The sequence below is a fragment of the Phasianus colchicus genome, chromosome Z (assembly GCF_987193195.1).
Source record: "Phasianus colchicus chromosome Z, bPhaCol1.hap1.1, whole genome shotgun sequence".
NCBI classification, from domain to species: domain Eukaryota; kingdom Metazoa; phylum Chordata; class Aves; order Galliformes; family Phasianidae; genus Phasianus; species Phasianus colchicus.
This window is the reverse complement of record NC_143476.1, coordinates 84,332,738-84,360,649: the sequence shown is the minus strand read 5'-3', so window position 1 is coordinate 84,360,649 and position 27,912 is coordinate 84,332,738. Positions and strand designations below refer to the sequence as shown.

The 27,912-nt window shown below is 40.8% G+C and overlaps 2 protein-coding genes and 1 pseudogene across 8 annotated transcripts in view; 1 reads left to right on the top strand and 2 right to left on the bottom strand.

The window, feature by feature from the left end:
- The window catches only part of UBAP1 (ubiquitin associated protein 1), a 37,360-nt gene extending 29,588 nt beyond the window's left edge, over positions 1-7,772 (top strand). For all 3 annotated transcript variants that reach the window (XM_090132280.1, XM_090132278.1, XM_090132279.1), the window contains exon 8: positions 530-7,772. In XM_090132280.1, coding sequence (XP_089988406.1) covers positions 530-670 — 141 coding nt within the window. In that variant the 3' untranslated portion in view covers positions 671-7,772. The remainder of the gene's footprint in view (positions 1-529) is intronic.
- LOC149913155 (E3 SUMO-protein ligase PIAS2-like) lies at positions 2,012-4,762 on the bottom strand (annotated as a pseudogene).
- Positions 7,773-9,498: 1,726 nt separating the features above from the next.
- The window catches only part of KIF24 (kinesin family member 24), a 30,372-nt gene continuing 11,958 nt past the window's right edge, over positions 9,499-27,912 (bottom strand). For all 5 annotated transcript variants that reach the window (XM_090132274.1, XM_090132275.1, XM_090132271.1 and 2 more), the window contains 10 exons: positions 27,625-27,722; positions 24,819-25,034; positions 23,693-23,780; positions 21,466-21,587; positions 19,788-19,893; positions 17,030-17,101; positions 16,068-16,177; positions 12,722-15,148; positions 11,746-11,839; positions 9,499-9,824 (listed from right to left, as the gene is read on the bottom strand). In XM_090132274.1, coding sequence (XP_089988400.1) covers positions 9,681-9,824; positions 11,746-11,839; positions 12,722-15,148; positions 16,068-16,177; positions 17,030-17,101; positions 19,788-19,893; positions 21,466-21,587; positions 23,693-23,780; positions 24,819-25,034; positions 27,625-27,722 — 3,477 coding nt within the window. In that variant the 3' untranslated portion in view covers positions 9,499-9,680. The remainder of the gene's footprint in view (positions 9,825-11,745; positions 11,840-12,721; positions 15,149-16,067; positions 16,178-17,029; positions 17,102-19,787; positions 19,894-21,465; positions 21,588-23,692; positions 23,781-24,818; positions 25,035-27,624; positions 27,723-27,912) is intronic.

The window sequence follows — 27,912 nt, the reverse complement described above, 5'->3', positions numbered from 1 at the left end:
CTGCTGTATCATTGTGAAGTCAAAATAACTTGAAAAAATTACAGTAGCAGTGGGAGTTGCTGGATGGGGAGCAGGGAAACATTGATCTGGGTGTCTTAATTGGGTCAGGCTGATGAATTTGTTTACTAAGAGGCATACTCCCACAAACTAAGCTTTGATACCTGTGTTGAAGAACTTGGAAATTCAGAAGTGCAAATGCTGGAAATTGAAAATGAGGCCAGTGGGTTGCTGCATACAGAGGCTGGATGGGTTGAGCAACTTGGCATAGTGGGAGTCATCCCTGCCCATAGCTGGGAGTTGGAACTGGGTCGTCCTAGAGGTCTTGTCCAGCCCAAACCATTCTGTGATTCTGTGACTGTCACGGGAGTAGACTTTTCTTCTGAACTTGTATGGGCTGCACTTAGGAGTGGGAATTGATCCTATGGAGTGTCCACTTGCTGTTGACTGTCTTTGTGCTAAATTTCAGATCTAACAAAGACTGAGCACTGATCCTCTGTTTTTCTTGCAAATAATTGTCTGTCTCTTTCAGATCACGGAACTTCTCCAACTAATGAGTCAATTTAAAGAAATGGGCTTTGAACTAAAGGACATCAAGGAGGTCTTATTATTACATAACAATGACCAACAGAATGCTTTGGAAGATCTAATGGCCCGTGCAGAAGCCAGCTGAAGCATATTAATGAGTTCTTGGTGTGCAATGGAACAGCCCATCACCTTCACGTTCAGTGTGACTTGCTCTCAGCAAGGAGTCCAGTTTTTTGCATACATGGAAAGTAACTGAGCAAGCCTGCCTGCGTGCATCACTCCAGCATTTCTCTTTTCACTGGGAGCCAACTTTCTTTCTTAAATTAAATTTTTGAAGTGTCCTTTCCTAAGTTTCCTTTTTCCAGCTTGGCCACGGAGAGTTTAGACTGCCCAGCCACTCTACTGGAATTGTATATAGTCAGAGACAGGAGTGGTCCTCCTCACTGTTGCACTGGAGTTGGACAGGGGATTACTAAATTTGTTCTGAAACATAATGCTTTGGTTCTTTGAAGCTGCTTTCTTGGTGTCTGCTTGTACTGAATTACTTGACTGTGTCACAGTCCAGATTATCTGGTTAAATTTGACCATTAGTGCAATGGAATTTTATTTTTTGGTTGAAAGTTAGCCTGTAACTTAGTGAAACACTGGTTTGGAAATTGTCGCCATGCATAAAGAGAGAAGCTGTTCCTCTTGTTTCTATTTTAACTCGTGCATCCAACACTTCTGCCAGACATAAGTGTCCTATGCTAAGTGGTTATAAGTTCTCTTGAAATATAACCCAGACCTGCAATTTGTGGTAGTTCTTGAACCTGAAGGCAGAGAGCTGGGGCTCAGTATTCTTAATTCCCCTGGCTTGTAAGATATTTAAGAAATTGCTCTGCTAGGAAATCAGTTATCTTTTGTTCTAAATAACACTCAGTGTGATGCAGGAGGTTTCTTTCAAGCACTTTCTTTAAAATAAACATACTCGCTGCATTAGTTCCATTTTTCACACTGCTATAGAATTACATAATAACACCTAGTACTAGAAATCAGGTAATCATAGAATCATAAGATAAGAATTGGAAGGGACCTCTGGAGATAGAGTCCAACTGCTTGCTAAAGCAGGTTCTCTACAGTATGTTGCTTGGGAAAGTGTCCAGATGGGTTCTGAAATCTTGAGAGAAGGAGACTCCACCTCTCTGTGCAGCCTATCCCAGTGCTCTGTCACACTCTTAAATAAACCCTTGTGAAATCCATTCAACAACAAAATCCATTCAGTTTTCTCAGAAAAATGTGGAAGCACAGAAAGCATATTTTGAAGGGGCTTCTTCTGCAGTAGCTATTTAATAAGCAAGAAAAATTTTTATCACTTCTGTTCTTACTCAATTTTCCAGAAGTCAAATCCTTTCAATGAGTATCAGAGTAACTTGCAAGAAGCTGAAGTTCCAGAGATACAAGCGTCAGCTCTGCACCTTTTCCTGAAGCACCAATGCTGCTGCTTGTTTCAGTCCAGTCAGATGATGTCAGGAGCACTGCTTCTGCTGCTGGTTTTAACTCCCCTCTCATTCCTTCTGGAAGACCTGCTGGAAGAGCTAACATGCATACTGCTTTTGTGGTGACTGTTGGTGTGATGATGCTGCCTGGCATGTTGCTTGTTAAAGTTGATGTGAGATTATCTAAAAACACAGGAAGATAATATTCTGAATCATCTGGGATTAGTGAAAAGAAATCCAAACCTATCACATCTGAGGAAATGCTGGATATTGGAGGGTAATGGAATGGCATGGGATACTCTGTTAACAGACGAGGAATAACAGCAGTATCAACTTTGACAGACAATGGCTGATAAACAAGAATGCTCTTGATCGGTCTTCCTTGTGTTTCCAACAAGAATATGTACTTCATTTTGGCAGAAGGATCTTCCATTTCATCCAAAGAGTTTTTAGTTGTCAAGTCAGTGATATCAACTTTCTCCTTGTTTTCCTCATTGCCTACCGTCTTGAAATGTGGTTTTCTAACAACACTGGATTTTTCTGTTTTGGTGTACTGTAGATTTCAGATTATCATACCACCTTCTTTAGGCCTCATGGACTACAAGGAACCATCTTGGAGTTTTATCTCACCCACTTCTGAACATTCATCAAGGATTTCCATGAAGAGCCCATCTAATATTAGGCGCTCATAAGATGTCTTTTGCAGATGGAATGGACTCAGGTAGGCTTCTTACAGAATCATTCATTTGAAAATGAAGAGTAGCATCAAAACATTGCAGGTGTGTGCGAATAGCAGCCTGGCATGGGATTGTCAGTCACATTTTTCACAGAGGGCACATGAGAGATAACTGTAGACTGGCAATTTCATTGTCAGGATCTGTACTTAGTTTTTCTCTAATTAATGTTCTAGAATAATAATGGGTTTGGATACCTTTCACTTTAAACCTCTGCAAAAGCATAGCTGAAGAGAGCTGACAAATGAGATACATAGACATGGGAGTAATTCTTTCCAATTTCAGAAGCCCAGGAAATAGAAATCTATTCTGGCACTGCTGATGACAACCTAACTAGAGATATATTCAAGGGGCGTCCAGATTCCTTCTGTTTAATTCCGTTTGGTGGTTGTGGAGCATATCCAGCAATGGAAACAGCTTCCTATTTAATGCAGAAACTGTTAGGGTAATTATCTTCTTGAGGACAATTTGTCTCTGCTTGGCATAGTCTTAGCTGAACTTGGACTTGGTAATCTCTTTTGTCCCCTGGCAAGAAGTCCCTGGAAATACAGATTTTTCTGACCTGCTGACATGTAAAGCAAAGAGGAAAAAAACTCATCTTGGAACCTCTGAATACTGCTCTGTATTAAACTTATAGGTTTGTTGTATAGGTTTGTTGAGTAGTAGTACATCAAGCACATTATAAAAAGGCAGGCTTTTCAACTGGATGTCAGGATGGAAGGGGATGGCTGCTGCATCTCCAAGTGAGTCTTCGTGTCTTACAGGTGCTCAAAATTGCCAGGCAAAGAGGGAAAGTGAGGTGTGACTAAAGTAGAAGGGAGTGGGTGAATTCCAGCAGTATCCTGCCCAGGCTCTATGGGAGAGGGACATTCACATGAAAAACAGCAGGCTTTATAGCTGATAAATCCAAAAGCCCTTTCATTGTCCGTGGGTACCTACATCTATAGAGTTCCTTCCAATTCTTATGATTCTGTGAACCTCGGGAGGTCATCTGGTCCTGCCCCCTGCTAAAGCAGGTTCCCTACAGTAGATTGTACAAGCAAGTGTTCAGGTAGGTCTCAAATATCTCCAGGGGAGGAGACACCACAACTTCTCTGGGCAGCCTGTTCCAGTGCTCCATCACCTTCGCAGTAAGAAAGTTCTTTCACGTGTTTGTATGAAACTTCCTATGTTCCCATTCAGTCCCACTGCACCTTTTCCTGTCACTGGGAACCAAAAAGAGCCTGCTCCCATCCACTTGACACATGCCCATAGATATTTATAAGCATTGATCCCCCTCAGTCTTCTTCTCCAGGCTGAACAGCCCCAGCTCTCAGCTTTTCCTCATACAGGAGATGCTCCAGGCCCAAAGCCATCTCTGTGGCCCTCCACTGGACTCTCTGGACTGTTGAAATGGGCACAGTACTCCAGGTGTGGCCTCACCAGGACAGAGAGGAAGAGATCACCTCCCTCAACCTGCTGGCCACACTTTTTAATGCATCCCAGAATACCATTGCCCTTCTTGGCCACATGGGCACACTGCTGGATTACAGCCTACATGTTGTCCACCAGGTCTTTCTCTGCAGAACTCCTCTCCAGCAGGCCATTTCCTAGTCTGTACTGATGAATGTCGTTAGTCCTCACCAGGTGTAGGACCTATTCTTGCTCTTGTTGAATCTCATCAGGTTCCTCTCCGCCCAACTCCCAGCCTGTCCAGGTCTCACTGAATTGCAGCAAACCTTCAGACATGTCAGCCACTCCTCTTGGCTTTGTATCATCAGCAGACTTGTTGAGGGTGGACTCTATCCCTTCATGCAGGCTATTGATGAAGATGTTGAACAAGATTGGAACCACCACCAATTCCCGGTGAATACCACTAGGTCCTGGATTTTTATTTGAACTACTGAGCTGCAGCTGCTCTTCAGTAAGTGCAGAGCTTTCATCAGGAGGTCATTTTGATCTGCGTTTATTATGCCCCACATAGCTCAACAACTCTTGTAGTTCAGAAACATAAGAACTTTACACCATATTCTGCAGTTCCTTGAAATCTGCAATCTTCTATGCACTGATAGTACCAAATATTATGCTGTGCATTGTTGAAGTTCTAAATACATAAGATATCAGCAGTTTTTGGGAATCATGATTTGCTGAACATCTTGATTCTGAACATCTTGATTCTGCAGAAGAGTAATTAATAAAACCCTCAGTTGTAACTCTCAGTGTCATGGTTCCCATCTCTCATGGTCTTTAACTTCAGCTGGATATTACAAGCCTGGGGCCTACTTTCTCCTCTAGGCATGCATGGATGTGGTATGCTTTGGGCAGAGCTACCAGAGGTCTCCAGAGAGGTGGATGTAGAGGTAGAAGGTGCTTCTTTTTTCTGTGGCTTATTTTTGTTTTATTAAAAAACACAAAAACACACACACAAAAAAAAAAAACAAAAACAAAACAAACAAAAAAAACTAACAAAAAATAAACAAAAAAAAAAAAACAAGCTTGGGGATCAAAACTCATGTTAGAACATGGAGCTGGGAGTATTGGACTCTGGGAGGGAAAGACAGCCCAGCTCCTTACCTCAATTCACGTTTTTCAGTAGTAAGTTTTTTAGTTCATCAGGACTCTGAAGGGGATTGCATTGATTTCCATTACTTTATTAAAATACATCCAAAACATCTCATCTGGGGTCAGTGTTAGCTCCTGGAATTCTCCTATGAGGTGCATGATATTAATTACCGTTATTTAAAACAGAAAGTTAAAATGTAGCTGGCAAGCATCTAGGAGATCTGGGGATAGATGATGAGCAGGACCAGGGCAGGCTTCCACTGGACTGTATGCTGTAACACTGAGCCTCACCAGCTTCCAGTAATGGGACTAAGGTCAAAACTTGTGTAAGAAAGGCATTCCAGCTTGTAGGGCCAACAATTAATTTCTGGTTTGGAGCCGCCCCTCTGGGTTCAGGTAAAGTAGGTGCTCAGCTCTGCTTCCCTGATGCAAAATATGAGTTTGAAACATGAAAATAGGGTTCCTGTTAAGTCAGAAAAGCTGAAAAGTAGCAAAAAAAGTGCTTTACTGTTACTGCTGTGAGCAGTTTGTTGCGTTGCTTGTTTAGTTTTTCACATCTACTTCTGAACAGGTTCCTGTCTGGCAGTAGACAGTCCTGAACAGGCAAGAACCGTTGCCAATGAAAAGCAAACTATTTAGATCAAACCTCTGAATAAAGTCATCTCTCTGGTTAATGTATGTTACCTTCTTTCCACAGTCACTGGAACCACGTAATAACCACTTTGCTTACAGAGGTTGTTTTTAAAAGTGAGAATGGAGATATCAATCCGTGGTAGTGAAAGACGGAAAATGATACTTACGAAGTCCTTGCTACTTATAAAATCTCTTGTTATCCAAGAGGAATACCAATGGGTGCTTTCCCTGCAGTGTTGCTCTTGCATCTGTAGTGAGTTTTCTGGATTTTGCATCATGGGTTGGCTGAAGCTGGGAGTGTGTTCCTGGGGTGGCTGATAGGGAGTGAAGCCATGGAGTGGTGGGGATTAACCAAGTGTGGTAGGGGAAAGGTGCTTCTAAAGAAATGGCATAATGTGCTGAGATTTGGATGTTTTGGGCACCGTGCATCATCAGTTACTCTGGTACTGTTATGAACAGAGCTCGGTCTGGAAGCGTTGGATTGTGAGGCTGAGTCTCTGAGATCAGCAGATTGATTCACATGCCTGGTAAATGGCATTTAGTATTGTAACTTTGTCAGAGGTTGTTCTGCCTTTTGTGCTAGCTGCTGCTGAGTACTGAGATCTGTATGTCACAATGAGAAGTGTGCAGGCAAAGTCCAAGCTGCAGATTGTGCTTGGAGCCAGAGCCCTAGTGCTGCCTGCTGGCGCTGCTGGAGCTGACCCTGCACCAGCGAGCTGTCCTTGTGCTGTCGTAGGCGAGTTGGTTCCTGGTTCTAATGTGGGTTTTCTGTGTGGGCAGCTCTCCTTGCCCTCTGCCAGCTGGGCAGGCAGCTCGCTTCTGCTGAGATGATCTTTTACAATCAAACATTTTTACAGTCATTTGGATCATGTCTACTTTAGAAATTTTACCAGAGTTCTGTAGTAAACTGAATTTTATTTTAAATGATGTAAATTATTCAAATAAAATATTAAGCATCTGCCATAGCATTAATAGTCTTTCTTTTACTTGCATACGAAAGTGATTCCACTTTACTTAGTATTTATTTGATTGTATGGGATCAGGCTTTCAAAATCTTCGCAAAAAACACACAACCTGCTGTAACAACAAAAATCACATACATTCTTCAAGTTGAAATGAAAACCATTTGTATCAGGTGTCAGTGCAGTATCAAACAGCTGGAGGGGGTGACACTGACACTGGTAGCACACTCATACGGATTAAAGCAGCATCCAAGTAATAACCCTGAGGTGGAGAGAACAGTACCATTTTCTGTAACAGCTTCGGTAGTTTCTTTTGCAAACTGGAAGCCCAGTTTTGGTGTCTCCCAGGCATGCAGCACTTCAAGCATGGCAGCAGCCCTGTCATTGCTAAAGAGAAGTGAGTTTTTGCAGCTAGGGTTGCTCTTTTAATTTTAGTAGAGTGTCATGTCCATCAGGGAACATAAACTGTGAATAGACTGCACCTGGTTCAATATAACTCATGGATTAGCTAGCTGGCTCCAGTTTTAAAAAGACTTAATTGGTACATATTTTTATAGCATTCCTGGTTGTTTCTACACTGAACAAGTAGTTCCTGTTCTGAGGACTTGTACTGGTGCTCAGATTTGCCAGACTTGCTTGTTTTCCAGGGTAGACCTACTGCACAGGTGGCTCAGTTTTAATAACGGAGAAAATGCCACTTTTCCTTCTCTTGTGGAAATTTTTCTCCCTCATCTGTCTTGTTACAACCACCTCTGAAAATACTGAGGTTAGGACATGGCACTATTGTGTTGTGTGAATGGCTCTTGTGTGTCGCGTTATGAATGTCCAGCTTGGCTAAGAGTCTGAACGTGTTTTTGCTAAGTTGCTCTTTAAAAAGCAGTTCCCTGCTGGGTTAAAGTACACTTAAATGATCCTCATGTCCCAAATGTCAAAGTACACAGAGTCTCTTTCTACCAGCTAGCACTACATTGTTGGCAGGACCTCTCATTTTCTTGTGACCTGTGTCACATCCTGCATTCCCACATTCCTCTGCTCCAAACTTATTTGCAAAAGTAAGGCAGCTCTGTGATGGCCTCATTTCTTGTGTTTGCAGAGAATGGGCAGTGGGAACTACTCTAATTGCTTGCATCTATTTTTACTTTCAGAAGGTGTAAGGACTGCCTAGCTGCCTTGTGTTCTCCTTACTTTATGTATGGGGAAGCTGGCTCTGTCTCCAGGAGGATATGAGATACTGAGACTGAAGAATGTTGCTCATGAATGCTTCATTTCTCTGAGGAAGGAAGGCTTCTTAAAATGGGACTGGGAGACCTCATTTCAGGTGTGATATGCTGGTAGACTAAGACCTAAGACACTGGAACCATCCTGAAGGCCAACATCAATTCAGGCCCTGCAGGGGTTCCATTCTCTGCTCCACAGAGCATTCTCACTTGCAAGATGCAGACTAATCCATGCATACACCATAATCCCAGAAGATCAGGGCACTAATGTAGGACCTTCTTCCTCAATTACAGTTGTCAATCCTTCCCTTGCACTTCTGCTCTCCAGTGCTATGCTGTGTGATGTTCCTGGGAATGTTCACACCAAGTATGCAATCCAGATAACTGTGTAACTGCTATTGCTGTAGCTGTTGCTCCTCTGGGTAGCTGCAGAAGCAGGCAGCAACATTCACAGCTGGTCAGACAGCAGTTTCCCTAACCATTGGCATTTATGCCACTGAGCATACCTTGAGCTATCACAGGCATAACTGAGGAAACACTGAGGTGGTCGATTATGCTGTGGCAGACCAAATTTTGGAGCGGGAACACTTGCACATCGTTGTTTACACTAAGCATGTTTCAAGGTCACTTGTGGCTTCAGCGAGAGGGCTTGTGTGATTCAACCACGATGCACACACACAGCAGCAGGAATCCTGCAGGGTTCCAACTGTTTGTTTGGTTGTTCTTGACTCAAAACATCAGCTTTGTGTAACAATAGCACTGTTAGCCTCTTAAATCCCACAGCCTATATATAATTGGACTCTCTTCTGATGTGAAAAATCAGCAGTCAACCCAGCCCATGCACATTCTGGCTGAGCTGTCACGCAGAGATCAGACAGCATGCAGAAAGTAAGCTTTTGGATCCTTACTATTAGCACCAATGTGAAATTCAAGTGCTTAGTAGTGTGCTAGATGAACCTACAGGATAGAGTCCCATGTACATAAGCCTTCTACTCGACCAATTTTTAGTTCTGACTTAAGTGACTTCTAGAAGTTCTGGAGCATTAGTCCCAAGCCAAGAACAAATGCTCAAATAGTCATCCTTCTTCTGAAAGGACCAGTACATCTTGTCCTGCCTTGATTTCCATTTAATTTTGGACTTGTTACTTTGGTATACTTTAACAGTGCTTTCTCTCTGTTTCCTCACTTCTGTTTGCAAATACTTTTCTGGATAGCTTTTGAACATTTCTATTTGTACCTGTATCTGCCTTCAAAATGTTGTGTGTTTTTTTCCTTACTTTCTAATTTTCATGGCAGAATAGAAGATATTTAAATAGAGATATTTAAAGGCTGCTGAATGTCATATATATGTCATATATATGAAGGATGCGGCTTACTGGTGTTAAAGAAATAGAATCCTTGTGGTGCCAAGTAGTCACCTCTCATTTACTGAGAATTTTCTCCAACCTTACCTAAAATGCACACTAATCACAAACATCAGACCAAAAGCAATCCCCTCCTCACCTACACCCTGCAGCACCAGCTGCGGTGAAACACTCGCTGGGTCCAAAATTGTTCTTGTGCTGTTCTTGTGCATATGTAAGAAAGGAAGCTTTAAACTGGTGGAGACGTTTGCAGGGATGTGTCAGGACTAGAAGAGTCAGATAAATAGATCTGAAGCTGGGCTCTCATGGTTTGGATACACTTTGACTTCAGTACCAAGATTTCATCTAACTTGATGATGAAATTCTGAAAATCCTGGGAAAGAAGGCAAAAAGAAAATTAGAGAACAAGAGTAGCAAGAGGTTGGAGAAAATCAGCATAGTTTTGGTATTGTTTTCCATTCTGCAGTGCAATGCATTTAATCAGTGTTTCCTTCTTGATGTCCTGACTCTCATTAACAGCAAGACTCAATGCCTCTAAATACTGAATAGCAACCTGCCACACAGTAGGATAAAATGTGATATGAAACTAATTAAAACTGAAGTGGATGCAGTTGTTTTTAAGTAGGGCTTGCATTAATAAGGGAGCACTAAGAACAGAATTTGGTGCCCTTGTTGACTGGTCAGTATCTAAGAAGTTGGGAAGTGTCAGGATCCTCAGGGCTAAGGGACTACAACTACTGCCACACAAAAATTAATAATTTTCAGCCTTATTTAGCAGCACCCCCGCTATCAGGCACTCTATGTCTCATGCACTACCTTGTCCTCTGTCCTGCAGGGACACTGACACTGTAATGAAGACTAGCCCAGCTGTCCCAGCTTATGTTTCATAAGCACTTTAAACACCATATGGTTCAGTACATGGCTGGTCTTGGCAGGAGTCTCTCCTGTGGATGTAAGTTTCATGGCTGGAAAAGTTGCAGCCGTCTGTAAATGGAAGGATATAAACTGATGCGGGAGTCCAAGCTTATTGCATTGCTCAAAGAAAGGTCATGCTGTGAAATATGCCCAGTAGTGTTAAGTTATTCATCTATTTCTGGGAGACTTGGCAAGACTGTCATAATTCTGCTAGTTAGAAAATGGTTGCTTGCTACAAGAGGCAAAGAAATATCAGGCTGTGGAGCTGGCTAGTTTACAACTGGCTGGGATCAACTGGCCCAACAATTACCAAGAAAAATCTCAAAATACAGCTGTGAGAATGAAAAAAAGATTGCTTTGTATCACTGCATTTTCTGCCACAAAATTAATGCAGTTAATTTCTCTTGTGCTGCTTTGTAAACTTTCATGTGTTATCTGGGAATACATACAAGCAGCTGGAAATCACAGCATATAAAGCATATGATGTCTCCATTCCAAATTCCCTGAGGGTAAAGTCCCTGTAGCCACACTACAAATCTGAACTGTGAAAGCAATTAAAAGTCATTTTGGTAATGTAATGCAGTAATGGAATTTGGCTTTATTGATAAGACAGAGAATTGGGAATGGCAGGAAGTTCTCACTGAGAAATGTTAATTACTGAGGTGAGAGAAGAGGCTTGCCATATAGTGCTGTGACACACATCTACTAGGAGGCAGAAGAAACTGAGAATGGGAATTGCATGGCTAGTAGTGCAGTCATGCAGGTGCTGGTCCTGAGATTTAGCCTTTACTAGTGTGATGATAAGCAGATAAGCCAAAGAACACTCAAGTGACAGAAACTCTCGAAGGCCTAAAACACAGTAGTTATTGACTTAACAAGTTAGCTAGCACTCAGAATCAGTGGGGCTGGGCGTGGCATATCTGCAGCATGATAAGCAAGGGGATTCCAGAAGGAAGGGGCATGTGAACCCACTATACCACCAACTGTGGCATCCTGTCTCATGTTTTATGGGTGTACTGTTTTCTGCAGAATTAATTTACTTGGTTCAATCTGTGAGGAGGAAAATCTTGGCCTGAAAAGCTGCCCTGTTTGGCGTAGTCCAGTACCAATGACACAAAATAAGATGAAATTGTCTTATAAGAAAAGAGCAGTTTAGAGTTGGGCCATCAGCTCCCTTCTTCCAAAGCAACCAGGCAGTGTGGGAACTAGCAAAGCCATGGTGGGTACTAAAATGGTGCAGGCTCTGTTAGGACTCAGGGAGGCACCAGAAAATGAGGAGAAACTCACAAGACATGTCACTTCATTAATTCAGCTTAACGATCTTCCAAATCAATTATGCAGGCTCAATGGGCAGTGAAATCTTCATCTAAAACACTTACCGTTCCTGACATCTGATTTATCAAGTGTTCTTCCTTGAAGCACAAGGATGCCATTTCATCCAGCTGCTGCCGATGGGCCTGAATCATAGCCTGTCTGATTAACAGAGAATATATCCTTGATTACACAGCCCGCTGCACTATCTTTAATTGCTATTAAGCACCAATAAACTTCTAAGAAGGAGGGATGCCCCATGGGAAGTCTCTCTGTCCTGTGGTCCCTGGCATTGAGGAAGTGCACAGCAGTGCTCCTTGAAGTGGACTGCATTGGTTTTAGGTAAAGAAGACCTTGATGACCAAGGGTTGCTCTGGAAGGAGTGACTGCAGACTGTTGACAGAGCAGAACATACTACTTTTTACCATGCAGAAATGTAGGAGCAAAAATATATATATATATCAGCTAGAGAGGTAGTCACTTTGGTGAAAAATAGGCAGGCACAGTGGGAAGGTAGTGCTGTCATTCCCTCCTCTCAGTAAGTTTCTCTGGCCAACAATAAATTTTCTGTCATGTGAATGCTGGCAGTGGCAGCACTACATGTAAAGCTTCAGTGACCAGCTAGTTGCTTTTGCTGTTTTTCTTTCCACGGGGATGCAACAGCTATCACCTGTGTTTTCATGAGAGATTTTGATGTATTTTAGATACTTAATAGCTTACAGAAAGCCAATCCATTATTGGCTGGCGAATTTCCTGGAGAATTTCAGCATATGTTACAGTATTAGTTCTTCTAACATTATCCTATGAAACTCTAATAAAATAACTGGATTCCTATGAGATTTTAATATATCACTAAATAAAAGGCAATTATATATATTATATAAGATAATGAGCATAAATTATTATTAATCTTATTAAATAATTATTTCAGTGATTTATTTTCTATCAGTTTTTAAAAAGCATTATATACAAATAAAAGTAAATGTACCACATGTCTAGAATTTACAAGCTTCATAGTAAACATTAGTGATAAAGAAAACTTACTGTGCCTTTTCTAGGGCCTCCTTGTGCAGTTTTCCCACTTCTGATACAGCACTTGGAGAGCCTGTGTTGCTGCTTGATGGGCTGTTTGCATTTGCTAACGGCTTAGTTACTTTGGTTGCAGATCCTGAATCTACAGCAAAAGTTTCTTGGGTAAAAATAGTCTGCATCGATTTGCTCTTAAGCAGCCCTATTTCCTCACTGCTGAACGATGACTTGGCTGAGTCTTCAGAACAAATTAAGTCCTCATTTCTCAGTCCTGATGTGGGCTGCAAGAGGCTACATTCCTGAGAGGGGGACTGGACTGTATAATCTGTATTTCCCCCTGTTAAAAAGCATGATGCACCTGAAAAATAGCTCTTCTCAGTTAGCTCAGTGTTTATTTTCTGAGACTTAACATTTGGTCTTTGACTTGAGTCAGATTTTCCTGAACTATCAGTGTTCTCATTAACATCAGCATCACACTGTCTGCCATCTAAGTATTCTTTGCACTTTTTGCTATGGAGAAACAAAGCACCCTCTCTATCTTCTCTGGTTTCTGTGGATTGAGCTGTGGATGTTTCTGTCAGGTCATTTCCAACAACAAAACTGTGAAGAACTTCTTGATTTGATGAACCTGAGCCCTGAAGGCAGCAGCAAGGCTTCACACCACAGCAGGTAGGTGAGAGCCACTTGTCCCCTGCTAGTGAGGAATGCTGCAGGATGCAGTGTCTCGCACCACGATGTGCTTGCTCCCTCAGTTCCAGCATGCTGTCTGTTAGAGCTCTGTTCCTCGTGCACTGCCAGGTCTCCTCCTCAAACCTTATCTGGGAGCTGTGCACTTTCCTGCCCAACATCTGTTTCACATGAGGAGACTTTACTCGTTTAGAAGAAACATTCTCTGTATCAGTTCCTTCTTCACAGTCAAGAAGAGATAGAGCAAGAGGGGCCATTAGCTCAGAATTGAATTCTGAGGAACAACTGGAAGATCTGCAGTGGTTAACATCATTTTTTTGAGTTTTCCACTTAATATCTCCTGTAACGACATCCTGTCCATCCACAGTGGATTTCTCTTTCTCCTGCTGGAGGAGAATCTGTTTGCATTCTGGAGGTACCAATTTCAATATAGGAGAAACGTATGGGTTTGAAAGACCCTTTTCTGGAGTCGAGGTGTCTTCAGTGGAGTAAGTCAGACATCCATGTTTGGATTTGTGCTGCTTATGATCAGCTAGGAAGTCTTTGCTTTTATTCCAGTTACAGGCAGGATCATTTTGTAAGCAGTAAGGTTTTTCTGCAGTGTTGCTTGAAGACAACTCAACAGCTAAGTCATAGCTCCAGTCAGATGCAGTTTTACTGCAACCTGCATTTTTAATGGATTCCTCCATCTTTAGTCTGCCCTCACTAGAATCCCAGCTGTCATCTATTTCATTTTCTTGTGTGGGTATTGCATACTTAAAAAATAAGTCCTGTCGCTTTTGGCCTTTTTGCTGTTCCTCAGTTCCTTGTTCTCTCTGATGTAGGAAAAAAGAATGCTGACTGCATTTATTGCTGTTTCTTCTTTTTACACTCTTTTGACTGCAGACAGGTGAGAAAGAATCTTCACTGAAATCACTGTCATCAAGATCTTCCAGCTGCATCTCCTCTTTGCTCTGTGCTTCAGTGGCAGTAGGACTTAGCTCCTGCTTCACTTGAATCTCCTGGGGCTTGTATTGTGTCAAAAACCTCTCAAGAGGTTGGTAGCTCTGTTTTTGCTGTAGAATAGGTGGCTGCTGAAATTGCTGGTGATAGAGGCGTAAATGCTCCTCCCTTTCTTTCTGAAATGGAGACAGATTTGTCCACGCTTCAACATACTGTTTAGCAAAGGTGTGTCCCCATTCTTGCCTGCTGTCAGAAGGCAGATTTCCATCTCCAAGGGAAAAATCATCTCTAGAAACAAACTGTTTCTGCACAGGTTGCATAGTCTGGACTTTTAGGCACTGGGCAGGTGCTCTGTCTTGCATGTATTTGGCTCTTTGGAGACTTTCTTTTGTTTCTGCTGTGGCAGCATTTTTGATGATAAAATCCTTTGCAACGTGGTTCTTCTCAGAGCAAGAAGACAGATCATCAGTTTTCTTCTTCAAGTGATGTCCTATCCGTAGGACTCCCTTAATTGGACTACTGTGATGGAACCACAGCGAGCTGGAATTTCCTTTGTAAGCATGTCCTTTGCTGACTCCCTTGGGTGTAGAGGTCAAAGGGCCACTAAGTGGCTGGGGTGCTGCAGGGCATGTCTTTGTTTTTGTAGAACCTGAAGGATGGTGAAAGCCTAGCTTCACTTTCTTTGGAGAGCTTTTTTCTGCAGGTGGCAAAGAGGGAGAGTTTTGGACTCGTTTTGGAGATACATTTCCAGCTGTCCGACGTCTGTTTGAGACAGGTGTAGAACATTTAATCCCCTTCTTCAACTCTTTGACCCTGTAAAGGAAGTTTGCTTTAGAAGCTGTCATGCTTTTAGATATGTGTCATGAGAACAAACGGATGCTTTCACGTATCAAAGCTAAATACTGTCATGATTTCTGTTTTAATTATCAGCAATTGAGGCAGGCATCAAAGCACTTCTACGAAAATTCCTGAACAGGATAGGCCTGTAGCAGTATTTTGAAGTGCTTCTTTGAACAGTGCGTAAGAGTTAGACTTCGGTCACAGCAATCCTAGGTATATGTTCAGACTGGGAGAAGAATTAATTGAGAGCAGCCCTGTGGAGAAGGACTTGGGGGTCCTGATGGACAAAGAGCTGGACATGAGCCAGCTGCATCAAAATAAAGGTGGCAGCAGGGAGAGAGAGAGGACTGTATTCCTTTACTCTGCCCTTGTGAGGCCCCATTTGCAGTACTGTGTAAGTCTGGGGCCCCCCACACAGGAGGGATGTGGATCTGTTGGAGAGAGTCCACAGGAGTGCCACAAAGGGGATCAGAGGGCTGGACCATCTCTGCTATGAAGATATGATGAAGGCTCATGGCTTGTTTAGCCTGAAGAAGGCTCCTCTACACCTCATTTTCAGCCTCTCAGTACCTAAAGGGAGCTTATAAATGTGTTGGAGACAAACTTTTTACATAATCTGATAATGATAAGACAAGGAGGAATGGCTTTTAACTTAAAGAAGAGAGGTTTATGTTAGATGTTAGGTGGAAATTCTTTACTCAGAGGGTGGTGAGGCACTGGCTTGGGCTGCCCAGAGAAGATCCTATGTAAGAGTGGAACAGGTAAGGATTTTATTTGCATTGTGAAATTACATTTTCTGTTAAAGTCAGCATTTGCAATGTAACCACAAAAATTACACCTTACTCTTTTCATGGTGTTTTTCACCTTGGCAAGATTGAACTTCATCTCCTACCTGTCAGCATATCGTAATGTGTTCAGGGTATGCTCTGTAGCTATGTGGCTAGGTGATACATTGGCTATCATACAGGTCTTGGAATTGCCTATGAAAGAATCCTTTAGGACCTAGGATTAGAAGGAAAAACTAAGTTTAAGATCCTTAGCAATCCATATATTTATTTTTAATCATATGCTTGTTCTTATTTTACACAAAATATGTGGTAAAGTGATTGACTTTAGCATGGAACTTATGAAAAGTTAGTTTAAGTTACCGTGAATTTCCTGTACATTAACAATCTGTGCAGAGGCAGGTTAATGACAGGTGATGCACAGTAACTCTGCTTTTTTTTTAAAATGTAGTTGTCTTGTCTGAATTCATCTTGACATTCTTTGTTTACAGTTTAAAATGAATATGAGTGTTAATTAGTGCTTTGAACAAGCCCTTGCACCATGTGCCACAAGGCTGTCCATATGCTTCATTCCTCAAAACATATGCTACAACTGCAGTGAAGAAATGATGATGAGAATTCCCATGACTGTTATTGCACAGAAGATCTAAGGTTGTTTACAGAGTGAGTGGAAATGGATGGAACTCTCAAAGAACTTGTTTCAGTAGTTACACACAATGTGAAAACCTGATTATGAGCAGTCCATGGAGCTTTTCATACAAAAATACCCACAAAACAATGGAGATTCAATCCCAGAATTTGGGAGTTAAGGCACTTTTGGGGAAGCTATGCTTCTGTGTTTGCTTGTTTGTTTGTTTTAAACTACCATGGCAGTCCCCAAGATTGACTGGGGGAGCTGGCAGCTGGCCTCAGACCTGTGATTATCTTTTAAATTATTTTTTGAAAGAGGTATGCATTTCTCTTCAAGGGTTTAATAGTAGTTAATGAATCATGGTTGTTGTTTTTCTTAATTTGCATTTTGTCATTACTGGAGAAGTAGCTACTATTGTTACCTTTCTGCTCCTCTTACCTGAGTTAACTTGCTTTGTCGGAAAGGAGTATGTGCATGCTCCTGATCCAAGGCCCGAATGCATTCCTTTAGCTATCAAGAGAAAAAAACACACACACAAGTTTGGTTTTTATTTTCTCTATCAAGTAACTAAATTGCATCAATCCTAAGCTACTTACTATTTCCCTCCTGCACCTTTAACTCCTACCAGGTCCCTCACAGGACCATTACTGCCACAGCAATGAATAGCCAGCTTTGACTAGTTCAGTTATCAGCAGCTGTTCAGCTGCACTCAAGAAGCAAAGCTGAAGTACAGAGCCATGTATCCCAGCCTGCCAGCTCTGTGGGATAAAAAAAACGAAGCCCAAAAACCTTGGTATACTTATGCATGTTCAACACACAGCTCCAGTCTACTACAGACCTGCTGCTGCACCATAGCCAACGAGCTTGCAGACAGACAGTGTAAACCAGACTGCTGCAGCTTCTGTGCCAGGTGTATGCTGGATTCATATACCTGTAACATCCTCAGAACAGAACTTTTCATGCTCCACCTTTTATTAAACTTTTTATTCTAAAATAAGCTTTTCCCCTGCTGAAAATTAAACAAAATACTGCTGTTCAGATAACAACAGTGCAAATCTCTTATGCCACTCTGGCAACGTTTAATACTTTTGTATTTTAAAAGAGGCACTGTAAGCTAAACAAGAGCATATTCTTCCCCACAGTGATTCTAATCTGCAGTATAGATATTCCCTTTAAGCACAGTGCAAATGTGGGTACAGTGGACTGTGTTAGAAGGTTGACCTCCTTCTTCACTCCAGTGCAAAGCCTCAAACCCAATTGGAATGGAGAACATTAAAAAAAAAAAAAAAAGAAGAAAGAAAGCAACAAAAAATGAACCGTGGAGGCTGCTGTGTTCCCATGCACAGAAGGCAGTACAGATGCAACCCAAGTAAACATTTCATTGTGGTATTTGACAAGCGGGTAAGGACTATACACAGAACACTGAGAATGAAGCAATGGACTACCCAAGGAGTGAAGATACATCCTTCCAAGAGTAGAGAGCTTCCATTAAAAACAGCAGGACATGTGCAGGTAGCTACACCCAAGCCTTTCATAAAACACAGCAGATGTTCTCCATGTTAGCATCTCCATGTAATCATCAACAGAGGTGGCTAGTAGTTTTAAAGAAATATCTCTTGATTTGTTATCAGCAGTGGAAAAAAAACATGTCACTTTCAAACAAATGTTTGTATTTTTTTGTCCATTGGAATAAGCCCAATAACATCACATGCTGTATCAAACCTGGACAAGCCGTCACACTGGCAGATATGGACTGTATAGCCACAAGACAAGTCATTTATAAGAGCAGATATCAAAGGAAAAATGAGCAGATGACAGTGTTGTCGTGGTGATACTAGCATGAAGCACCCTTTCTATATTTAAAGGAACAACACCCACTTGAAATGACAAGTATCTCTTGCATCTACTGCATTTTATGAAAAATGATACCTTCAACAAGTACAAGATCAATTATATTTTATACTGCTTCTAATAACTGCAGCATCTGAGTATCCTCTTCTTGAAAACAAATATTCAAACCAGTAGCAAACTTCATATTTCATGTATTTTAAGGCTAGAAGTGTATGTCAGGATTATGAAGGCCAGAGCTTTGTTTTATAGTCTGAAGCCTTTTATAGTTGATTAAATCACTACCTCTAGGTACCTAAATTTCTTATTTACCCCACTTCACAAAATAGCAAAAATGTGCACACTCTGATTTTAAAGTTCCTTTTCAGTTTCATGAACCTGTGTTAAGCCCCAGCCCTCAGGCATCAGTTCTGCTCAAATGCTGACCTCCTATGTCACTCAGTTATTCACCAGCAAATAAGGAAGTGTGAAGCTCTAAACACATTCACTTTACATGCTGTCTCCCATTTTAAATGCAATATTCTACAGCAGTAAAGCCTTTGTGCAAAAAAAACCCAATCCTCTCCATTCTGAAAACAGAACAAGTCACCTATTTGCTGAGTGCTAAGAATGTCTAAAAGATATGGTTATGCGCAGTAACTTTTGTGCTTTTGACTCATTCTCACTGACTGCTTATCATCTTCGTCTCACCTAGCAAAACCCTCAGTCATCAGTGAGCTTTGTTCCTTTGAATTAAAGGAGGTACAAAACCTTCTACACCATCCCTACTTAAAGGCACTTCTTAGATGACAAATTTCTGCTCCTTGTCTCTTTTTGCATAACTGTGTTCATTTTTATGAGAAGATGGTTTCCATTACAAATGCCTTTCTTCTTGTTCCTTTTGTCCCATACATGAAATGCTAGTTCCTGCACTCTTGAGTAGTCAAGTCCTTTACACCTGATTTGATAGAGGAGTCTGAGTTCAAGTGGTGAAAACAAGCAGCAAGAACAGATGTGCTTTTATGAAACACATTTGGCAATCACAAGCCAATACTCTCTGGAAGTAAAGCTGGATAGCATTTCTATATAAAATATGATACAATTACTATAATACAACTAACATTTTCCATGCTGTGTTTACTTGGCTGGCTATAAAGATTGATTAAGAAAACTTGATTTTCATCACTAACTCCTTCCTCTATTAAATTGTCTTTCAAGCATGAGATAACTTAAACTAGAAAAACTTGGTATTCTGGATATTTATTTCCTTCCAAAGAATCCACATGCATACTATTCCATGGTTCACTTTTATCCAAAAATCCATACTAATAATTAACTACAAAACCTTCCCTAGAAATTAGTAGCTTACTGCTAAAAGACTTTGGTTTATTTCTGCTCCTTCCATTTTTGTTTGTCGATCTGAGTCTCTGGCATCAGCTGCCCTTTCACTGCCAGCCAAGTCAATGAATGATATCCTAGAAAAAAAAAACAAAGTTGTGTTTATCTTACAGAGTTGTTTTTTTCTATTTCTTTCCTTTTTTCTTCTTTTCTAAACCAGGGAAAAGCAACACATGACATCAGAAAAACAATCCGAAATTACTACCTTTGAATAAAGAGAAATACCCTAACTGGAATTAGCTGAAGTGTCAAGATATGCCTAACAGCAGAACAGTGTCAGAGCATTCTGGCACTAGTATTAGCAAACAGAAAGTATGACTGCATGTGGTGAGTTTACTCCACAGTTTAACAGATAAGCCATTTAAAGTGTAACACATTCATCTCTCTGTTATCATGCTTGTAACTTCCTAAGAACAAGGATAAAGGAATTAAATTTCGTAATTTTTTTCCAGATAAAACAGAAAACGGTTGTGTCAAATGGGAATTCAGGGTAATATGAACAGAAATTTCCACTGTAGTAAATAATACATTCAGCTTTCCATGCTTCTTTTCTCTTCTTCACCCAGAATTCACTGGCCCTTCTCACATTGCCTAGACCTGGGTGTCAGCTATTGGACTGACTATTTATCTTTGCCCTTCTTTTTTCTGTAAGACTTCTGAATTCACCTGTGACATTTTTGAGATCCTCTCCTCACCCCAGTTCCCCTTCACTTTTAGCAAAAACAACTAAAAAAAGAATAGCACATGCCAAACCTACAAAAACACACACACTTCTATTTCTAAACTGTTTTGCCTATTCCTCTCTTCACTATTTGTGGCACTTCCATTTTGATTTGTATTTAAAATTAGATCCTGGGAAGAAACTGCTGCACTGTAGTTGCTGGAAGGGTTTGTCAATGTGTTTTTTGACACTCAGCAGTAATGTAAATTCCTAGACCTCTATCCTCAAATCTGTTTCTTGGAGCTATTTAATCTAGAGAAAAAGATGACTGAGAAGATGCACAATTGCAATATTAAGGGCTGCTACAAGAATAAGTAAGCTGCTGTTTTTGCCTGGTACAGACAGCATGAGAGTCAAATATTCAAACTGTCAGAGAGGTTTAGATGAGGTACTAGGATTCCTCTGACAAAAGGTAAACATTTGTAATCTCCACGTGGGCTGATCAACCTGGGCTCTCTTTGTAGTCAACTACAGGAGAGCAGTCCTTTCCGTCAGATGATTTGCCTAGTTGTCTTTGACAACTATGCAGAATGGGATGAATTAGGTCCCAGCAATGACTATTTCTTTCCATTAACTTCAAAGGCGATGAGCACACACGTACATGTGTCCACTACAAAGATCTACCTTTGGGCAGATTAACACCCAAGACAGGAAAAATTTTTAACATTGAAGATGAAGGGAAGGATTTGATTGCCAAACTTCTTTGCTAGAAGTTTTTACAAACAAATCTGACAAACGTCTTACATAGGTGACATACACACTCCCCTTGGAACAAAAAAAGAACTATTAAACTTATTCTCTTTGTGTCCTATCTTCTGATTTAATTCACAGCGGCCCAGGAACATGATGCCTCCTCTTAGTCCACCTTCCTGATGGCCCTAATCTCAACCTCCTCACAAGCTCTTAGCAATCCCCTTTCTAGCCATACCTCCCAAATATCCTGTTGGCTGTGTCTTTAATTTGGATTTGGATGATGGCATGAGATCGAGAGGAATCTGAGTTGACTCCGGTAGCTCCTGTGCTACGTTCCTTTCCTCCCTTTAAAATCACCTGTGAAAAAAGAGGGATAAAATCCATGCAAATTGTAAATAAAAATAAAGTCTCCCCGGAAGAGATTTTGTCTTAGCAAAATGAAGGTACATTAGGAGAAATGCTTCATTACAGCCTTGAAATTTTGGTGCAAAGTAGATGTTAATGTAGACTGGATGTCTTCCAGTGTTTATGTCAGAACTTTGTATATGAATTTGTTTGCAGAGACACTAAGGAGCTTAGAAGTTATATTGGAGATAAGAAGTTGCTGCACTGCACATTCACTCTGATTTGCAAAATATTCGGACTATAAAATTAAAAACAAATCTATGGCAGGAATGAAAGAAAGTAAGATTGCATTGATAATCTAGGAGACTAATGAGATTGGCTAGTTGCAGTTTTTTTCATTTCACTTTTTCACATAGTAGTATTATCCAGAAAATAATACACAAAACGCAAAATCCCAAAGCCCGTCTTCATCTCCAGAACTAAAAGGATAATGCAACAGCAAGGAATAAAGTTAAAAGGTTAATTGCACTCAATACAAAAAAATAAAAAAACAAGGCAAGATAGAAGAGCATAGGCTCCCTCAAGATATAACTCAGGATAATTCACTTTAGCAAATTCTTAAGGAGTACTACTAAGTTTAGCGCAACAGTACCTTCATAAAACAGAGTCATTAATCATATTTCTGATGGAAAGAAAAAAATATTATCTATTGAGATCAATACGTTCTTAAATGACAGATGTGCATTATTCATACCTTTCAGTGGCCAGTTCTCAACCAGCAGCTGCAGCTCCCAAGAATTATGTTAGTGCTAAGTGCAAATAATTTCTGAACCAAAGCCAACTTTAATGAACATTGAATAACGAGGTATGTATTCAAGACCCTTCCCTTATATCTGCAGACTATTCAGAATCTCTGAATTAAGCTAGTGACATCCATGTGTTCAAAAAAGCCTGTGGTCAATGTAAAATTAGTTTTTTTGCTGAGATATCTGTGAGAATCAAGTCGCTTAATAGCTCTTTTGTGCATGAAATGTGAGAACACAGAGGAATGTGTTAATCAACCTTATAGCAGATTTACACTCTAATTTACAGAAGCATTACCAGTGCATCCCAAAGCTTGAAGTTAATGAGGATAAAGACAGAGTTAAATGGAATATAAGTGGGAACACCATGCCGATTTTAATGAGTCAATTACATTGTCAGGCGCCTGCAATGTACAATTCATTACTGAGAAATGGGTTAAGCTATTCAAATTCAAGCTAAAAAGAAGACAGATTTAACCAGGTGTCTTGCTGCAGGATTGTGCAGAAAATTTGCTAGTGTTCTTGTTTGTCTCAGCCAGTCAAGGAAGGAAGACTGAAATTTTGCTTATGCTGAATGTCAGCTACCATTTAAAGATCCTAATTTCATACAGCTGTTATCACTCATCATTACATAGGCATTGTTTAAAATTCTAACTCAGATCTATTGATTTCCAACTGTATATATTTTCTCACACATCTATATATTTTTTGTACAGAAAAGTTCAAAGAAGCCAAAGAAGTCATGCTCTGAGAAAAATACAGATCCATCTTTCAGAGTTCCTTATCAGAACATCATTCGATTTCTGGAATAGTGACAGTAGTCAGTTTCTTGGAAAAGATCTTTTCATAAGGAGTGGTAGCAGGAATGACAACTGTAGATAAGAGCTTGTGTGTCCCTAACACAAGTGATGCTTACCCAAGGAAAATGTCTTCTCTGAAAGAGTCCAGGTCAGGCACTGGAAGGGGCTGCCCAGGGAAGTGATGGAGTCACCATCCCTGGAGGTGTTCAAGAAACATTTAAATGTACTGAGGGACATGGTTTAGTGGGAAATATTGGTGTTAGGTGGATGGCTGGATTAGATGATCTTGGAGATCTTTTCCAAATTTAATTATTCTATGATTCTAAGATGCTTACTGAATAAAGGAACTTTTAACTCCTCAGTGTTCTGCTTGAGATTGCCAATTCTAGAACCTTTAACAACAAGCATACATGTGTACAACAGATAAAACAACAGTCTTTTCTGTACACAACTTATCTTACAAATCTGTACATCAGGCTCTAGGAGACAAAATTATGACAAATACTGAGGTTACCTCCAACAGTAGGTCCACAGAATCCACCTGGACCTCCCGCAGTCCAACTATTTGAACGACATGCTTGCTATCTTCTCTTGCAAAAAGCCTGAAAACAAAACATCACAGAAATGAGATTTCTGAAGTCTCAAATAGCAGCAATAAAAACACATTTCATTGCTATGACACTTGTGAAAAAGCCATAGATGCTAGTCATTAGGGGAAGGGGACCTTCTTTCCCTATCTGATGCACAGATCAGTCATGCTCTGTTCAAGTTACCATTTTTTTTCCACAGGAATTAAAAACAGATCCCATAGCTGTAAAGTCAGAGTCCTGTGCTATGAATTGCACAGAAATTTTACAGTATAGAGGAAGAATACAGGCATGATGCTCATGGGAGGAAGCTTAATCTCCCCCTTCAATGTTACATAATATCTTACTTAATCTGACTCTATGGCTCTAGAAGGTGCTTTAAAATCCTTTGCAAAACTCTTGAGAACTTGAACAGATTCACCTCCAGAGGTGTGCCCTTGTCCAAACAAGACTGGGGCTGAGGTCCTACTACTGAGAGTGATGGCAGCATCACCTTCAGAGGTGCACTTTAGTTCAGATGCCAGGCTACTGGGTAAATGAGTTCTGGGAGGAGATGAGCAGACTTTGTTGTTTCAAGCATATACTGGACATCAACAGGATCTTCAGAGACTGCAGTGGTAAGAGCTGCAGCCCCACTGGCACAACAGTAGGGAATAAGGGAGTTTATGTTTGAGGAGAGACAGACAGTGGCTCCACAACAGTTGGCATGAGAACTTCTGGTCATAGGAAGGCTCTTCCTCTACCTCTGAATGTTCAGCTGCCTATGGATTACTGTAGTATAAGCAAAACAGCATGAAATTGTATGTCATCCACAGCCCTTTATTCTTATGTATTTATTCCTGTCAGAAGAGTTCAGCCAGGGATCTTGTCAATGTCAGTCACATTTAGTTTCAAGTTCTGCCTTCCTCCCCAACTATGTCCTAGGAACAACTCTTAATAAATATGCAACATTTATTATAAAAGGTAGTTTTTTAAAGTTAATCGCATGGAATAGTAACAGATTGATTTATAAACACTCCAAGGTTTATAGCAATCTATCTTTTATTTCCATACCTCTTCCTTCCATTTAGCAGGTCATAAAGCTGTCCACAGTAGATCTCATAAAAACTGATCAAAACAAGGTGATCCTTCCTTGATGGTGATGCTTCCAGGTGTCTAAAGATGTCCTTGGCAGCCAGGGCATAGAGTCCTGGGTTCCGCTGAGTACCTATCATTGTGTATGTCTTGCCAGCACCCGTCTGCCCATATGCAAAGCAGGTTGCATTGCCTCTGTAAAGATAACTTACATTTTTAGTGCCACGTCTGACTTACTCATTATTAAAAGAGATACTGCAGTGTCAAAATCTATATATATAGCTAACTTTTGGCAGTGAAGCTTGGTTTTCTTCCCTATCTGAGGAACTGCAGAACACTTAACAATTATTCCCAGTCATGTCTTAAGGAAAGTTGATGTGTCAAGGTTGCTGTGTCTCTTTTTTCTAGATTCCCGAAATACATTTAAGGAAGCTAAGAATTCAGTATTGTTCCTCCAGCTATTTAGTACTGTGATAGTACTGTAGAAATATAACTGGGAATATTTCCTTATGAATCACAGAGAAAAAAGACTGCGACATGAGGTGCAAAACAGCCACAAGTCAGATTTTGTGTTAACAGATACTGCACTTACTGAAGATGAGCAGTTCAGCAATGCAATTTACCAAGTGAGGTTAGTTTGCCTCAGGTTGCAGTTCTAATGCAGGTAAGTCAATCTAATGCCTTGCTGCTGAGTGGAGGGTGCTGATCTTCCCTTCCACTGCTCCCAGCTGTGTGACCTGTCCCAATGACCTATTCTCCTCTGTGCTGGCTCCAATGTCTGACGTTACTGCACTGAAACAGCAGAAAGCCCTTCTTTTTTTTTGCAGGCAAATTTTCTGCTGTTTCAGTGGAGTAAAGTACCTCACAGGAGATCACAAAATAGGTGAAAGTGGCTTCACATAACCTATGGGAATGTGTCCAGTAGGACAGGATGGAAGAGGACCACCAACTTTCAGTGGCAGAGTATTTTATACACTCACTCCAGCCAGTGTAACCAAATTCTTAGTTTATTTCACATTGCTGCATCTTTGTCATCATAGCACCTTAACGCACGTGAAACATCAAGCAGGTCTCAGGGTACAGCTCTGCAGTGCTTCAAGTCCATCTAAATTGGGATTACTGCATGCCTATTTCCTCATCCCTGCACTTGTACAAGCACTGAACTCACAAGTATGAGGTGAACAGACTTAGAGAGCTGAATCAGCCAAAAAACAAACAAATAATCTACAAAACAAATGACTTACTTTTCTCCCGTGCTTTGAAAGAAAGTTTTTCAACAGATTCAAAACCTCCTGGATGCACAGAAGTGGGGAAAAATGTAGGACTGCAAAGGGCTCAGTGAATAGTTTTTCCCCAGATTAGTTTGCTGAATTAGCTAGAGAGTCAGACAAAGCACCCCTTTTCCTGGCATCACTAGATTAACTGTATTGTGCACTGTGTTTTTAGTGATTGCCATTACACAGCGAGATATAAACCCTATTTTCCTTTTTTACTTCTTTTTCTCAAGAATGTGACACTGTTTCTACTGATGATAGTCAGAGTTTTCCAGGGCCAGAATGCTCCATTTTGTTATGTCTGTCCTTCAAAGATTCAAAAATGTAATTATATTCAAGTTTGTTACTTTGCAAGAAAACAAGATCACCCATGAATTTCCCAGTCAGGAAGTATGTAATTGCCTAAAAAAATATATCAATAAAAACAAAATAAATTACAAGATAATTAATAACTTCTATTCAATTATCCATAAAATCAAAACAAATTGCAAAGTTTCTATTGCCTTGTAAAATGTACCGATACATACAAAAATATCCCACAGCAGTCTCATGAAAGAGTCACAGAGAAGCACAGAATTGTCGGGTATAGAAGGGACCTCTTGAGATCCTTCAGCCTTACCCTCTGCTAAAGCAGGTTCCTCTGGTCACAGAGGAAAGCACTCAGGTCCTGTTTTGAATATCTCCAGGGAAGGAGACTTCCACAACCTCTCTGAGCAGCTTGTTTCTGTGCTCTGCCACTCTAATGGTAAAGAAGTTTTTCCTCATGTTCATATGGCACTTCCTGTGTTCCAGTTTGTGCTCATTGCCCCTTGTCCTATCACTGGGCCCCACTAAAACCAGCCCAGCCCATCCATGTTACTCTTGCCCATCAGATATTTATAAGCACTGATGAGTTCCCCCCTCAGTCTTCTCCAGGCAGAACAGCCCCAGGTCTCTCAGTCATATCTCGGACGGGAGATGCTCCAGGCCCACAGCCATCTCTGTGGCCCGCCACTGGACTCTCTGCAGTAGTTCCCTGTCTTTCTTGAACTGGGAATCCAGAAATCCAGAATTCCACAGTGCTCCAGATGTGGCCTCACTAGAGCAGAGTAGAAGAGGATCACCTCCCTCAACCTGCTAGGCATGCTCTTTCTAATGCACGCCAGAATACTACTGGCTTTCTTGGCCACAAGGACACACTGCTGGCTCATGGTCAACCTATTGGCCTTCAGGACACCCAGGTCCTTCTCTGCAGAGCTCATTTTCAGCAGGCCAACCCCTAACCCATATTAATTCATGCAAAGAGGTTGTATTACTCCTCATCAGATTGAGAAAGATGAGGCCCTACACAGTTTGAAGCATGGCATACAGTCACAATTACAAAGACATTCTAAAAGGAGGAGGGTATGTAGAAAAAGTTAGATGAATGCATTTTTTAAAATATGCAAACAGTAAAAGGAAAATGAAGGCGGTATAAGAAACTGGAAAACATAAAGATGGAAAAATAACAAATGAAAACACAGATGCCCTACCCGCTAAAAATATGGTGAATCAGAGGATGAGCTGTCTTCATATACACATCTTGATTGGTACATGACTCCCCAAAGACTTCATCAAAGTAAAAAACATGCTGAAAAATAAATATGATCTTTACATGAAAATGAACATGTTTCATTCCCCTTAACCCACATGCAAAGGCAAATTTAAATAACAAAAGTTTTCCTAGTGACTTCATGTGGCTTTGAATCAGGTCCAGAGTGATGTAGGATATTTAACATGCAGCATGACACATGTAGAACATCGTAACTAATCAAGAGACT